This window comes from Electrona antarctica (genome assembly GCF_951216825.1).
Source record: "Electrona antarctica genome assembly, chromosome: 14".
Lineage (NCBI taxonomy): Eukaryota > Metazoa > Chordata > Actinopteri > Myctophiformes > Myctophidae > Electrona > Electrona antarctica.
The window spans coordinates 43,900,145-43,917,175 of NC_136795.1; the positions used below are offsets into that span (position 1 = coordinate 43,900,145).

General features: G+C 44.1%; 1 protein-coding gene across 1 annotated transcript in view; it reads right to left on the reverse strand.

Moving 5' to 3' along the window:
- jupb (junction plakoglobin b) overlaps window positions 1-17,031 on the reverse strand; it is a 135,611-nt gene that overhangs the window by 24,245 nt on the left and 94,335 nt on the right. Inside the window, exons 7-11 of the mRNA XM_079519641.1 lie at window positions 11,546-11,747; window positions 10,460-10,604; window positions 9,180-9,283; window positions 7,761-7,880; window positions 6,960-7,178 (exon numbers count right to left, since the gene is read on the reverse strand). Coding sequence (XP_079375767.1) covers window positions 6,960-7,178; window positions 7,761-7,880; window positions 9,180-9,283; window positions 10,460-10,604; window positions 11,546-11,747 — 790 coding nt within the window. The remainder of the gene's footprint in view (window positions 1-6,959; window positions 7,179-7,760; window positions 7,881-9,179; window positions 9,284-10,459; window positions 10,605-11,545; window positions 11,748-17,031) is intronic.

Here is a 17,031-nt window from a genome sequence, read left to right on the forward strand (position 1 = left end):
CAGCTAAATGATGGAGTTGGTAACCAAAATGGACCCTTATAGATCTTTAACTCTTGAGAGCGTAAAATAAAACCAAATGGGACCCAATACAGGTCCAGTTGGTTTTATTTTACGCTCTACTCTACTTACGCACTACTTCAATAATTCTACACAATTAGAAAAAGTTAAATCATTCTTATTTTGATCAACATTTGCCAAAAGCATTGGAATTGTAGACAAAATCTCATCCAACGAAAACAGAACATTGTTTTAGTTTTAGTTCCTGAGAGGCTCAATGTCTTCAAATGGTGGTCCGTGGCTCAAACGCAGACAACAGTAACGGGCCTCGGCGTGAAAAGGGTTGAAACCCACTGCACTAAATGTATAAGCAATGTCAGCTTTTTACCGCGTTACACTTCCTTGTTCGCGGCAAGGTCTGTCTAAAGAGGACGAGACCGCGAAGACCGTACGGGCCGACGCCATGTTGCTCCATGGTGCTCCATGGAAGGAAAGAAACATGCGCAATGGGCTATATGCAGCCAACCACCTTCCGCGTTCAGCTTCCTTGGTCTCCAACTGCGCATGTTTCTTTCCTTCCATGGAGCACCATGGAGCAACATGGCGTCGCCCGTACGGTCTCGTCCTCTTTAGACAGTCCTTGGTTCCCGGGAACCTCAAAAGCTCAAAGACAACAAAGCTCCCGGGCTCTGGAGACATCCCTCCCGCCAATGCAGGAACACATTCCAGCTGCATCTTGCCAGGTTTTTGTCAATTCACCTCTGTCTCTCTCTCTCTCTCTCTCTCTCTTTCTCTTCCTCTGTCTCGTTCTGCCTGCTGTATCAGAATTAAACAACGCATTGTTCTTCCTGCTTTCAACTCGATGGAATCTGTCCATATAGACGAGGCTTTTTTTTTTGGGAACACTCCAGTTTTCTATCGTTACGTAACCGATGCCTAAAACAACAGAGATAAATCAGGTGTTAATCCATTCAGGGCGGGAACCCCTTTTGGTGTTTAAAGCATTATGTTATAATTTAGCTATTGAAAAATAGCAGATCTACTGTACAAGCTCGTCTGCTATTTTTTGGGAAAATCTTGAAAATGTGGTGCAAATCTTTGAATATATATTCTTTCAGAGCGAACGTTTTTAACTCAAATCTTTGCTTCTGGGGGAGGTCCCTGGAACAACATATTTTCAGATGGGGGGGGGGGGGGGGGGGTCGGCGGCCAATTACATATTTTTCAGAAAACTGTCATGATTTAGAAGACATTTAGAGAATCGTTCTCAGGTCTAAATGGGTTAAATGGTGATGTATCCTTCAAAAATGTAATCTTTATCGTAGGGCCATGTCGCTCGACGAGGAGAATGACGGCGCAACATGACCGCTCTGCGGTGCGGACACTAATAATGTCCAGCCACTGGAGGGCACCCCTAAGCAGCAGTGATGAAACGAATCACAGCTACCAGTGCACTAAATTCCACTGACACTAACAAAGTACAAATACACTTTGCTCTACAAGGTGCTTTGCAGTCAGGCTGCAGCAGCTTAAGTGTCGTGCATGTATAGCCAGCGCAGAGCATCTCCTCCAATGACTTTTTTTCAGAGAGAACAACACATAACTGAAATCATAGACAATATCTAGTCTCTTAGTATCACAATATTGACATTATTGTCAATATTTTCCCATACCAAGCTTTGCTTGCTATTTGATTTCATCACACGCGCACGCACGCACGCACGCACGCACGCACGCACGCACGCACGCACGCACCGATGTCATCATTGGCTTGTCCATGAAAGGTTGGCTTGTCCATAGAAAACCAACCTTTTTTTCCCCCCTGCTTCGTGTTTTGAAATATTTTCTTTCACATCAGGACATTGTATTGTAATGATCAGTGCACTCAATAACCCAGGCACCTCTCTCTCTCTCTCTCTCTCTCTCTCTCTCTCTTTCCCCCTCCTCACATCTGCCATGCTGTCATGCGTTCCTCGTCTCTCCCTGTTCTTCTATCATCTGCTCCTTTCTGCCGTTCTAACAGAGCCACGCCCTGTGTGCTCATCACAGCACAGCTGTAGTTTTTGGACGATCGGAAGGAAATTCAGTTCCGAATGTACACTTTACATTAATTAAACACAATTTCATATGGCAGTCACACGTTCAGCGTGTTTACTGAAAGTTACTGTTCATTAACGTCATATAGTCATCGTGATCATCTTCGTGTGGATGGCTCTTTAATTCTGACTGGTGTTGTTTTAGTTAACAGAAGTCAAAATGTATTTACCGTACTTTATTACCCACTTAAAGATGGAGTGCCACAATGTTTGTATTTTTCCAGTTTTTTCCAGTGTCTATGAGGTGACAGTACTTCATTAGACACCCTGGAGTCGTTTGTATGTGCAATGGTGTATTAACTTTGTATTTAGGGTTTCTTCCTGGAGGCTTGACAGTCAAACGGTCCAATGAAATAAACAGTAATATAGTGACACCACACTATCAGCCCCTCCCCTAACCCCTCCCCCTTTATCATACAACTACAGCTGTGGGTGTGGCTTCAGTTCAGGTGGATCACCACCCATCACCACCCACCAGGCAAACCAGGCATACTTAATGAACTGGTGGGCGTGTCCACATAAAAGCATGATTTGAACAAATACTGTAGACTTTTTGGAAAAAGTGTACAGAAAAAGTTCTCTCCCCCCTTATATTATAATAATACCTGATGAAAAGAATCGTGGCACTCCATCTTTAAGCCGTATCATAGCCTTAGAGAGAGAGAGATTGGCGCCACCTCCATTCACTTCATGGGGCCAGTCCAATGGCGGCTCCTCTACATAGACTTCTATTGGTGAATATAGTGACAAAGGTCTGAACCGGAAGTTGATGGAATGCATTGGAGTCTATGTGGGCTTTATAGTGACAGATGAGTTACGTGAACCATGTGACCGGTGCTGTTTTCTGCCCCCTCATTGGTGGGAGTTTTTTGTCACCCGCAACTGCAAATCCATTATCCGCCCGCTATTATCCAACCGCGTCATCCTATTTATATTAACCGCACCATCCGCCAACCGCGGTTACCCGCGGCAAACAGGGCTAAATCCGCCATCCGCAGGTCTCTACTGGGAACTCTCCTTGCAATGGCTCTGATCCGTATATATACTTCGACATACAACAGGAAGCATGAATAACCATTCAACACGCTTGTAGATCAGTTATTTTGCTTTTCTTTTCCTTTTCTTCTTCTTTTCTTTAAAAAAAAAAGTGGTCTATAATGACTTGCTCAAATAGGACAGCCACAGTGTTGTGGCTAACCGCTGACTATTCCCTCTACGTTGAGCGTGTGGTGAAATGACACATGCACTGTATGCCTGTGCAGACTATATCGTTTTCTCTGCACAGAAGCGTTGTGAGCACAAACCCTCACTGTGGATGTGCCGTTCCTGTTCCACTGACGTGCAAATCTAAATAATGACACGTCAAACCGGGGGGAGAAAATTGTGGAAGCACTTAGACTGGATAGGATGTCCTCCTGGCAAATAGTCCACGGTGATAACGGCTAAGTCCATCTGGATAAGAGTGTCTGTTAAACGCCTCAATTGAAATCGATATAGAATGGTATGTGTGTCATTGCAAAAAGGATATACTTACTACGATGATAGAAGATGATATGAATATATGTGTGTTTGGAAATGCGCCCCAGGAAAATGTTTTAGTGCACTAGGGTGGTGAAGTCATAGAGCGCACTGAGTGTGGCTTATTCACGAACGGCCAGTTAACCCATTTAGACCTGAGGACATTTATTAAAAATGTCTCTAAATCATGACAGTTTTCTGAACAACCTCATGTTTCTATGTCAGTGGTTCTCTGCATTTTCATGTCAAGGACCCCAAAAATGATATGTATTTGGCCGCCGACCCCCATCTGAAAATAATGTTGTTTCAGGGGCCTCCCCAGAAGCAACGATTTGAGTTAAAAACGTTGCTCTGAACGAATATATATATTCGAATTTTTGCGCCCCATTTTCACGATTTTTCAAAAATAGCAGACCTACAAGCTATGAGCTTGTAGATCTGCTATCTTTCAATATCTTAAGTATAACATAATGCTTTAAAACACCAAAAGGGGTTCCAGTCCCCAAAATGGGTTAAAACAACACACCTTCCTGTAACATTGAAAGGTAACATTAGCCTATCTGCTGTTGGTCTACACGTTGATGCGTGTGTAATATTAAAGGAGCATTCAGTGATTTGGGTGATTTGGAAAACCCCCCCGGTCCGCCCCGGTAACAAGATGTGCACATGCACGCACTACAGTGGGACACTGGGAGGACACGCAACAGGCCAGCACCACACACACCAAGGCCCTCCTCCGCTCGATCATGATTGGAGGAAGGCCCCTCTCTATCCTGATTGGATGAAGGATGGGCCCTCTATCCAAAAACGAAACCTAAGCTTTTTGACCCCCAGGGGTTAACTGGGGACAGGGAGGAACTCCTTATATGGTCAGCACACTCTATAGTAGGGAGGATTATCACAACAAAAGAAAAAGAAAAGTGATATTTGAATTAAGTGAAATCACTGAATATACCTTTAAACGCTCAAGTACAGGAAAGGCACCGTACAGTAAACCTCTGATGTCCCTGAGGTACAATTTGATTTGCAACAGCAGTCAATAATAAGTACAAAAAAATAATTGAACAAAGTGTGTGTGTGTGTGTGTGTGTGTGTGTGTGTGTGTGTGTGTGTGTGTGTGTGTGTGTCAGAGAGACTCGTCATGCTGTGTTTGTGCCTCAGGGAACAGCAGCGCTCAGAGCTCATCAACTATACCTAACGCTCTCTCTCTCTCTCTCTGTCTCTCTCTCTCTCACATATTCTATACCCTCCTCTCTCTCTCTCTCTGATTATGTCCTCTGATTCCCTCCATACCCTCATTTGCTCTCTTATCTCTCTCTCTCTCTCTCTCTCTCTCTCTCTCTCTCTCTCTCTCTCTCTCTCTCTCTCTCTCTCTCTCTCTCTCTCTCTCTCTCCTCTCTCTCTCTCTCTCTCTCTCTCTCTCTCTCTCTCTCTCTCTCTCTCTCTCTCTCTCTCTCTCTCTCTCTCTCTCTCTCTCTCTCTCTCTCTCTCTCTCTCTCTCTCTCTAATAATAAATAGTCATCTAGGATCATAAGTAAACCAAGAACCTATCATCTGTCTAACAGTAGAATATCCGTACGTTGAAACTATAAACACTACAGAAAGGCAGATAAATAATGACCTGTCAGCTGTCTACATAACATGCTAATTTCATATTTTAGCATTTGCATACGCCTGCGAGGTCGTCGGGGCTATAATATAGAGCAAGTGCTAGGGCCAGTGCTGCGGGCTAAGGTGGAATCCTGCCACACTAATAGCCAGCGCCAACACCCCATCCTTTGTCCGCCTTCTCCTACCAAACCACACCGTTTGCACACATCTCACCATGCACAACACCAACAGCATGCCTGTCCAGACATCAACCACTACTTTGCATCCATGCAACTGTCATATTTACAGTACAATACCCATTTTTATGAAATAACCACCAGCCTACGTCAAAATCGTCACCACTTTGCCGAGTTACGCCAACTCCGTTCACTTCACTTCATCTAATCACTGAATGTGGATACCAATTAACATATAGCGTCTGTCTACAGTAAATAGTAGTAGTAAGTAGCCTTGCCGAGCCACGGGGCCCATATAGGGCAGGAGCCTATCTCCTGTTTCTGTAGCGTGAGGCAGCTTGATGTACAAGTACACCCCCTAGACATGACGCTAGTATGTCGCAGGGACTTATACCCCCAATCCAACCCTTGATGCTGAGTGCCAAGCAGGGAGGCACCTGGGTCCCATTTTTAGAGTCTTTGGTATGACCCGGCCGGGGATTGAACCCCGACCTCCCAGTCTCAGAGCGGACACTCTAACCACAAGGCCACTGAGCTGGTAAAGCTCTACAGTAAATAACATACTATGGCTATATAAATTAACACAGTTCTGACTTTTTTACATTCCCGGTGTGCACGAGAACATTGTGGCGATTGGTTGAAGGGGGGGGAAGTACCGGTACACGCAAACCTTTAGAGTCTTTGGCCTGTATATTGTTTTCCAGGCTGACACGAGACGAGTTGTAACGAGGTTACTGTCCCTGTCGGTTCACTGTGAACTGCTGTCTCTGATCCTCTGTCCTCCTCCTCCACCTCTGCACCTCTGTCCCTCTTCTGTTTGTTCTTCTTCTGCTTTCAAAAATGGCTCTGAACTTCCAGCATGCCCTTCATTGTCCCTCATTGTATCTGCTTCATGCATCTCCTCTCTCTATGACACTTAACAAGTAAGGCCACCTACCACACAAGCCGAATTCAGGTCAAAAAGACCTTTTCTTTTTCCTTCCGATGTTATTGGCTAATGTCTCCAGATGCTTTGACCCCCCCCCCACAGACACTCACTGTTAATCAATCCATCGTATGGTTGCGATGTTTTGTATGGTCTTCTTTCAAAACGTCTGTTTGTCTGTCTGTCTGTAGTGAACATTAGTTGCATTCGTTTTTTTTTAGGTTATACTGGAATTTGAATTATAAACCATGAAAAGTCAGTCTTACTGTCATGAAAAAATAAATAAATAAATAAAAACGAAAAAAACGAACACAAAAAAAATAATTAAAAAACTTCACGATTCGATTTTTAAATTGTTGCATTACAAATCAAGCTCACAATGCGTTGTGTGAGCTTGTCGATCTGCTATTTTTAGCAAAGTGGTTAATGGACCTAGTAAAAGACAAAATGTGCGTCCACTTCCCCTTCTCTCTCTCTCTCTCCATCCCTCCATCCATCTCTGTCTCTCTCGCTCTGGTGGCCTATTTCCATCATTCTCTAAAAATATGTCCATCCATCATCATAACTGTGTCTGTGCTTACACGAGTGCATGCAGGCGTGCGCACACACGCACGCGCACACACCACGCTGTCTCACCTTAACCACGGGCCAGTAGTGCGGCTGCCCCAGCAGTTTGACCACGGCGGGGATGCCGTAGTGCAGCCGCACTGCATTCTGGGCCAGCTCCGCGTCCTGGTGTCTGGAGGTGAGGTGTCGCAGCGCGCACACGGCCGGCTCCGCCACGTCCTCCTTCTGTCCCGCGCGCAGCACGGCGTGGATCAGAGACTCCACCCCGCCGAACTGAGTCACCAGCGTCTGGGGGGGGACGGGGGGGGACAGTTATCAACTTATCTTATATATTTATTTAATATGGATCAGAGACTCCACTGTCTGGAGTCAGACAGACAGACAGACAGACAGACTGTCACGGTGTGTGTCAGGTGAGGACCCAAAAGCAGAACAAGCAGGCCAGCAGGTCAAGTCCAGTATTTATTAGCAACGAACAGGACATATACACAGGCAGGAACACAACATAACAATAACTTATAATCTAGCAAGGAAACACTGAACACAGGGAGACTTAAATAGACACATACTAACTACACACAGGTGAAACAAAACTACAAACACCACATGATTGGCTGAGAACTTAACATGACACAGGTGGACTCAAGTTAGCAATCAGGGTAGAGACAAGACAGGTAGTAACAAATAGAGTAGACAGGAAACACTAGGAACATAACAACACAATAAAAGCACACAGTTCATGACACAGACAGACAGACAGACAGACAGACAGACAGACAGACAGACAGACAGACAGACAGACAGACAGACAGACAGACAGACAGACAGACAGACAGACAGACAGACAGACAGACAAGACAAGACAGGTACCTTGTTACGCGAGTTGTTACATGTGAGGTTGGACAGGATTCCTGTGGCACAGGTCAACATGTTGACGTCGTCAGAACCCAGCTGGGTCACCAGGATCTGCAACAAGCCGTCTAACCCCTCCTACAGACAGACAGACAGGCAGGCAGGCAGACAGACAGACAGACAGACAGACAGACAGACAGACAGACAGACAGACAGACAGACAGACAGACAGACAGACAGACATTGTTTTATTTTACGTTATACTTTGTTGTATACGACAGTGTGTGTGTGCAGAAGGAGTGAAATATAGCCAACGGATCTGCAAAAGCTCCCAACGTGTCGCATCGGGCCAGTTGTGAGGTTGTAGAATCAAACTACATTAGCTATTTCTTTAGGTGGTTAAAGATACATTAAGATGTATTGATCCCGAGAGGGAAATTCAGGTGTCGAGGCAGCAACAGCATTAAGAATGAAAGAGGTAGAGGTGAGAGGTAACAGAGGAGAAGAGTTAAGAGTCAAGATGAACCCATTTACGCCTGACCTCAACATTTAAAAAGAATCTTCTAAATCCTCCAGTTTTCTGAAATAAATATTTGCACGATTTTTCAAAAATAGCAGACCTACAAGCTCGTAGCGTGCCACTCGGTGGTGCGCTATGAGCTTGTAGATCTGCTATTTTTCAATAGCTAAATTATAACATAATGTTTAAAACACCAAAAGGGGTTCCCGCCCAAAATGGGTTAATACAATAAAATAAACTCGGTGTCCGAGTGAGTTAACACATCGTTGCTGCCGGGCCCAAACCTCTTGGGCTCCAATTTTGTCGCAGCCTTTACCCGCAATGCAACACTCTTCCATGGACTATAGAACGTAAGGCTATGAAGCAATATAGCACTAACGGGTAACGGATAAGGGATCTATTAAAGGCAATGGAACGTGGACTGGTGATTGGTTAAATATGATTTAATTATTGTAACGCCCAAACCACACCTATGCATAATATAACGGGTAACGAAGGTGTTTAAGGGATTTAGACAGGTAACCAAAATACCAACTTTAGTGGGGGAACACCCTTTCCCCACTCCTAAATCCCCAAATAGTGGCTTTAGAAAGATGAGACAAAAATGGAGCCCCTTATCTCCATATTCTAACTTTTGTGTGCTTTTTCGTGATTTTGATCATACTACAGCGTCACACAAAAGCATCAAAAGTTGCAGATTCCGAGCTTGCAGATCCGCTACTTTTGCGATGTATTTATTTTGAATGTGAATCGTAAAGAGTAACAGATGTGGCCACAATGAGGTTGACTCAGATCAACAGTGGACACATGAATCACCAAATAACATGTGCATGAGCATATTGACAGTCTATCGACGATGACTTCCATTGGCCCATTGGTTGGTGTTATCGTTTGTTGATCATGGTTGTCACGGTAACCTGTTTGGTGGCAGCATCTGATAGGTTGCGCAGCGTCCACAGGCAGTTCTGGATCAGACGCTGACTGGAGCCGGTGAGGTGTTGTCCCAACGCCTGCATACCGCCTGGTGACACGCACACGCATGCACGCATGCACGCACACACACACGCACACGCACAGGCACACACACACACGAAAGAACAAAGTTTGTTTTCGGAGGAGAAATTCGGGAAAATCATAACGAAAAAAAAAAAAAAATTAATGTTTAATGAACTCTGCAACCCATAAGCATGGGTCCGTGACCCACAAATGGATGCCGAGCCAGTGTTTTGGAACCACTGTAGCCAAAGTGAAGTAACTACAGGGAAAGAAATGGGCCCATTTAAAAGTGTTCCAACTGGTCAGCCAAATGAGATATCGGCAAATAAGTGATATTACACTAATTGTAAATAATATGTGCTGTTTATCCCCCATAATCACGAAGGCTAATTTGACCTTTCGGGATAAACAAATAAGTCGGTGTGTCCAAAAACGTAGTTACTGTCTTTGAAGGGCTTGTAGAGCAGGCTTGTTGCTGGGAGTGGGACACACACACTATACACTATATACACCAGGGGCGCACACACTTTTGTGACTTCAGAGCTACATTACTTTCAAAATGCCCAGCTAAACAAGATCTACACACCAATTTGTTTTTATCCCATTGCTGAAAATAGTGTAAAGAAATGTACCTTTGGAATAGTGGCGCTGATGTTATATGATGTTATATAATAGAAGCGTAAAATGAAATTGGTTGGGTTTTTTTGGTACATAACTTTGTAATGCTACTGACGTTTGTGCGCAACACTCTTGAAAACAAAGACGATATTGCATTGTGGGTTTGAGCTGACAGGCCCTTTTTGATGTCAATCATTCAAGTCAAGTGGCCTTAATTCAAGTGGCAGATGGCTTTTTTATATTTAAATTATTATTCCATGAGCAAGACTCTGACTGAACCCCTAATTGCCACTATCGGTGTATGAATGTGTGTGTAAACCAACGGGTGGGTTGTGTAATCCACAATCTACAGTGTACAGAGCTTTGGATAAAAGCGCTATATAAAACTCACTATTTACACATCGACAGTACACATACCAGTCTCTGCTATAGCAGCCTTGTTGCTGGGACACACTTACGGTACGGTACGGTACGGTGCGGCGTGGCGCGGTACGCTACGGTATAAATACCAGACTCTACTATAGCAGGCTTGTTGCTGGGACACACAGGTACGGTACAGTACGGTACGGTAAGGCATACATACCAGACTCTACGATAGCAGGCTTGTTGCTGGGACACACAGACAGGACTTTGAGCACTCTGCTGGTGGTCCACAGCAGCTTCTCATAGTTGTAGTTCCTCATGATGAACACCAGACCTTCTGGGCCCCCATTGGCCAGGATGATCAGCTGACAGGAAACAAAAATAAGGAAGAAGGAAGCATTGGTTATGATATGTACACTACAGTATACAGTTCCACACAATATGTAAAGGACGACTTCACCACTTTTCAACCCATCTTCATATAATTGGTCCTCACTAATGTTCATGGTAAAAAGCAAAAACAAACAAACAAATAACAAATCTACATGTCTGATAGAAGCAAATCTTCGTTAGGCAGAATGAAAACATATATATTTAGTTTTCTATTATTGTGAGAACGATGGCTTATAGAATTGTGACTTTTCAGGAATAGAAAGCTGCAGTTTCTATTAGTTTGGATTCCCCATGCATCTATGAGGTCACTGGAGGACGGGTTTCTCAACTGCCCGCAGCAACAATTTGTTTTTGCTATTTTATCATCAATTAGTGACGACCAATTATATGAAGAATATAGGTTGAAAAGTGGTGAAGTCGTCCTAACAGAGAAAGCCTCTGAGTCATTTTATAAAGTAACATAAGTTGTGCTCTGACATTTAATCAATTCCCCAGCATTGTGGTGTCTTCAAAAACTCTTAGGATTTAGAACAGTGGTTCTCAAAAATAGCAGATATAAAAGCTCACAGCACAGCTGCTCGTCTGCTATTTTTGAAATATTTTGAATAATTGTGACACAAATCTTCTCTTCTATGGGTTCCTGACAAAAAAATAAAATACAAAAAAAATAAAAATAAAGACATTTTATTGGGGGGTCCGTGCTGCCAAATACATATAACTTTGGGCGTCCATGACATGAAAAAGTTTGAGAACTACTGATTTAGAAGGCATTTGTAGAATCAGCCTCACATGAACACAGAGCTGTTTCATTTCTCCTTCACTTCCTCTCTGCCTATATTGCGCACGCACACGCACGCACGCACGCACACACACACAGACACACGCACGCACACACACGCACAAGCACACACACCTTGCTCTCCTGGTTGCCGTAGGACAGCAGCTGCAGGCAGTCGGTGGTAATTGCCAGGAACTTGGGGTTGCTCTTCTTCAGCAGGGGGACCATCCTCTGGAGGCCGTCGGCCAGGCGCACCGCCATCTTGGCTCCCTCCTGGTGGAGCAGCAGGTTGTGGAGCGTGGTGATGGCATAGAAGAGGACCGACTCCACCGGAGAGCTGAGGGGGGGGGAACCCCTTTTGGTGTTAGCATTATGTTATGCTTTGGCTATTGAAAAATAGCAGATCTACAAGCTCATAGCGCACCACCGAGTGGCGCGCTACGAGCTTGTAGGTCTGCTATTTTTGGAAAATCGAAGAACGACTGACATGGAAACATAGCTTTTTCAGAAAACTGGTCAGGATGTAGAAGACATTTTTTAGAATCTGATCTCAGGTCAAAATGGGTTAGACATGCTATGGGTCCGACTGACATTAGACCGACAACCTATACCTTCAAACCCTAACCTATAAGCCTATAACCGCAAGCACGGGAGCAGCGCATGTTCGACCGTTGTTTCCGCAGAGAGAGAGAGAGAGAGAGAGAGAGAGAGAGAGAGAGAGAGAAAGAGAGAAGTTGATGAACTTTCACGGTGGTTCCCAAACTGTTCAGCTCGAGACGAGACCCAGCAGATGAGGCAGATTTTACTCTGAAAAGTCATTCCATTTCCCGCCCCCCAAAAAAACGGGAGGTGAAATGTTCCATTACTACCTTGTCTCTCTTTACTTTTTTTATATTTTGGTTTTATATAATTAAAACAGAACTACAGTTCTCCTACAGGTGTAATTATGAAGACGTCTGGAGATGTTTTGGGCAACGTAAGTGTTAATTTAACACAATCAGTGCCGGAAGTCCTTCAAAATAGGAGCTCTGGGGTGCCGGAACAACATGGCCGCTTTTACTCGGAAACCCATGACCCGGAAACAATCCACTAAAAAAAGTTTACTTTACATAGCTAGCTTACATTGCGATCGTTTTAGTTTATACGATATATGATCCAAAAAGCGTTCATATTTTGCGGGAGAGAGGGATGAGGAGCAGAAATGAAGCGCCAGTATATCGATCCGTTCAACACCACGGAGAGCGCCCTGGATTAGGAGAGAGTCATTATTTCCGCTGCGCTAACGGCTAAGTCAATGATAAGCTAACAATTGCCTAGAGCGTAGCATACGGTAGCCGAAAGGCGAACTGACAAATAAAGATATGGAAAAAATTCAGAATATTCTTATCTCGCCCCGTATCGATTGGGACCCCTAGGACGTGTGGCGACGTCCTATGTAAGGAAACAGTTATTAATGATTAATAATAATTCATTGCTAAGGCATTCATAATTTATTATTATTATTATTATTATTATTTATTTTTTTGTCAGTGTGTATTATCGGACTTCAAAGCATGAACAGCATACACAGCCAAGTAGAAAGATACACAAAAGCAGCTTGATTAAACAATTTTTTACTTTAAGGTATAACTGGAAGGCAGCATAGGCTATACAATGATGCACTCACAACTCTCAGCGCTGCTAGTGCAGTTCCCAGTGCACACACACTTCCCAGTGCACACTGCTGCCAACTAGGTAAGTGGACGACGTACAGGATGAGGCTGAATAATTGACAAGGTTGATTGGAAGGCTGCGATGCAATGCAATATTACCTTACTACTAATACTACTACTATTTTTTTTTACAAAAACATATATAAGGCGGCGCCACTGGTGACGCTGCTGTAGTATGATCAAGCATGTGCGTTAATTTACAAAACCACAAAAACGTTAGTGTTGCCCGAACGGCCAAGGCTCCAAGAACAGTCAGAAATGCAGTTTAAGGGTCTTTATTTTTCCCCAAAACTCCTCCACCAAAGTCCAGTACAGATTCAACAGTGTGAAAACAGGAAAATAACTAATAATAATACTGAAAGATGAAATAAACACTTGAGCAAACACTACTGAACAAAACCCCAACTGGGTAATTAAGAGCTCTCTTCAGGCTGCACCTTGATTACACAAGGCCCTGTAGCTCTCCCTCAGGGATGTTACCTGTGTCATTGCCCACAACTAACTAACCAGCCTATCACTGACGCCTCCTTTAAATAGGAGTGGATCCTACCACTGGGCACAGACTCAATTAGCACATTTCTCCTCAAATACTTCACTAATATAAATACTTTGAATAAAAAGTAACCTAAACATTCTCAATAATGTGTTACAATTAAACAAGTATAAAAATCAGAATGAAAACTCAATGACAATTACTCAATAACTCAAAGCATAGGAAGAAACACCCCTCTCCTGCATTGCACTTGGCCCCTTCCTCATCAAGGGAAATGCCACCAGCAGTGCAGGAGAGACAACTAACCAATCAGTGATTACCATTTCAATAAAGTTTAAAACAATAGTCCTTGGATGTTATAGGCAACAGTTTCCTGTGTGTTTGTATATAGGGCACGGGTTGCCCTGTGACAGTTAGAATGTGGAGTTAAGAGGTTTCCTGTGTGTTTGTATATAGGGCACGGGTTGCCCTGTGACAGTTAGAATGTGGAGTTAAGAGGTTTCCTGTGTGTTTGTATATAGGGCACGGGTTGCCCTGTGACAGTTAGAATGTGGAGTTAAGAGGTTTCTGCACGACAGTAACGATACGATACATCAGATAGAGTTCCACACAGACAGGGACAGCACGTCTACGCCTGCATCCAACCAAGCCTTCACTCAGGACTGGCATTTGGGGTCTGAGCTGCATCTCCCTGTGGACCTCTTCATTTTAGTTCTCCCTCTCTCCCTCTCTCTCTCTCTCTCTCTCTCCCTCTCCCTCTCCCTCTCTCTCTCTCTCTCTCTCTCTCTCTCTCTCTCTCTCCCTCTCCCCCTCTCTCTCTCTCTCTCTCTCTCTCTCTCTCTCTCTCTCTCTCTCTCTCTCTCTCTCTCTCTCTCTCTCTCCCTCTCCCTCTCTCTCTCTCTCTCTCTCTCTCCCTCTCTCTCTCTCTCTCTCTCTCTCTCTCTCTCTCTCTCTCTCTCTCTCTCTCTCTCTCTCTCTCTCTCTCTCTCTCTCTCAATCAATCTCAACTTATGTCCTTTCTCTCTCTGTTGTTTTCCTCTCCTTCATTTATCTCTCCGCTGTCCTCTGACATTTAATCAATTCATCGTGGAGTCTTCAAACTCTCCACGCACACACGCACAGAATCCAAGACAATATTCTGGGAACAAGCGTTTAGCCAACTGTTGAGCACCTTGAGATATCTCTTTTTCATGTCTGGACCGGTTTATTACACTTTTGTTTTAGTTAGAAAGAACAGGTGCTGGATTGGTAAGGTAATAAACAAAGAAATAGCAAACTGCTACTAAAATGGCCATAAAACCAAGGCCATGCTATTTTCTCCAAATAGTCAATGTCGCCTCAAAGATCACCACTCTGGATGGAGTATCCATTGAATGGATTGAGCTGTGTTAAATATATTGGGATTTGGTTGGACAACAAGTTAAACTTCAAACACCACATCGATGCCTTATAGCAATGGAGCTCAAGTTCACGCTGAGTTTCTTCTACAGAAGTAAGTCCTGCTTTTCTAATGCTTCTCGCAAAAAGCTGGCCACAGGCCTCTTAATGTCGCAGCTTGATTATGGCGATACTGTCTACCGCTTTGCTAGTTCCTCAACCCTGAACAAACTTGACCCCCTTGTTTCATGCTGCATTGTTGAGGTTCATAACCAACTGGACTCATCACTGTACTCTGTACGCCTTTAGTGGGTTGGTGCTCCTTAACGTACCTGTAACTTGGTATATTCTTGGTAATCTCCCACTTTACATTTCTAAATTTGAGCTTGTTCAAAACTCTCTCAACCTCAGATGAAATGCTTGGCTGCGCTATGTCATCCCCCAAACTAGTCTGGAAAAAAAAGCATGGAATGACCTACAGACCAGACTCAAACTGGCTTCTGGGATTCCAAGTTTTAAAAGGATTGCCATGGGCACACCTCCCATATTGCTCCTGCTTTGACATATAGCAAATGTTGGTTCTCTTGCTTATTAGTCCGTTGCTTAGTTTTTTGATATGAGCTGTTCCTGTTTCTTCCTTTGAGTTTCTTCATTAGTGGGTATACTGTGTTTATGAATGTTACATCATGTCTGTCCTGTTATTGTCTTGCACATATTGATACTGGCAGAGCTAATTCTGCTTCCAGATGCCGTCAGGTCGCTCTGACAGAGTGTTGTTTTACGTGATAAGAGGCTATAGGCATTGTACTTAGGGACAGTTTTAGGTTTTAAAGTTTAAAATTATATTTTAAGTTGCACCGCGGAAATGAAGACATATGATCGTCAAACACTGGTGGATATTGGCACTCACCACCACCACCACCACCACCACCACCACTCCCATGCCTCTCCACTACTCAAGTCCACATCATGGCCTGTTGAGCTTCTGAGAAGATCCAGGATGAGAAGAAAACGCTGTGGTAGTCGTGGAGGTATAAAACAGAATGTGAGAAAGCGGGCACATAGGCTTTCGCTGCCCTCCATTCTACTTGCAAACGTCCGGTCCCTGAAGAATGAGTATCAGCTGAATGATCTCCGGGGACGAGTAAAATATAAAAGAGATATTAGAAACTGTAACCTTCTCTGTTTCGTGGAGACTTGGCTGACACCTGATGATCAAGATCACGCGATCAGGCCATCGGACGCGTTTAATGTGCATCGCCAGGACAGAACGGAGGAATCTGAGAGACAGACGGGAGGAGGTGTCTGTTGTATGACCAACAAGGACTGGTGTGACTCTAGAAGTGTTACAAAGCTGGCCAGCTCCTGCTCACCCGATCTGGAACAAATGTCATTAAAATGTAGACCCTTCTTTCTCCCACAGGAATTCTCATCGGTGATATTTACAGCTGTTTATATTCCACCGCACGCGAGGAAGGAGACTGCTCTATCGCTTCTCCACAACAGCTTAAGTGGGCTACAGACGAAGAACCCCGACTCTGTCTTTATCGTGGCGGACGATTTTAATCACGTTCATTTAAAGTCAGTGTTGCCTAACTTTTATCAACACATTGACTTCGCCACACGGGGTAAAAATACCTTGGATCACTGCTATTCTCTCCTGAAGGGAGGGTATAAACCCCAAGTCCTTCCTGCTATTGGGGGGAGTGACCACGCTGCTATTATGATGAGACCAGCGTATGTCAACAAACGCCGGGTACTAGACACCATTTGTAAGACCACAGAGGCTGTAATCCACAAGTCCACCATTAGGATATTTCCAAACCAGAAACCCTGGATAAATAGGAATATCCGTGAGGCTCTGAAAAAGAGAACAGCCACTCATAAGTCAGGGCTGGTGACGGGCAATAAGGATGCCTATAGAGCAGCATGTCATGACGTGAGGAGAGCTGTGAAAGATGCCAAAAGGCAGTATGGAGAAAAGGTGGATCTACAGTTCCAACAGGGAGACTCTAGGAGTTTGTGGAAAGGGTTGAGGG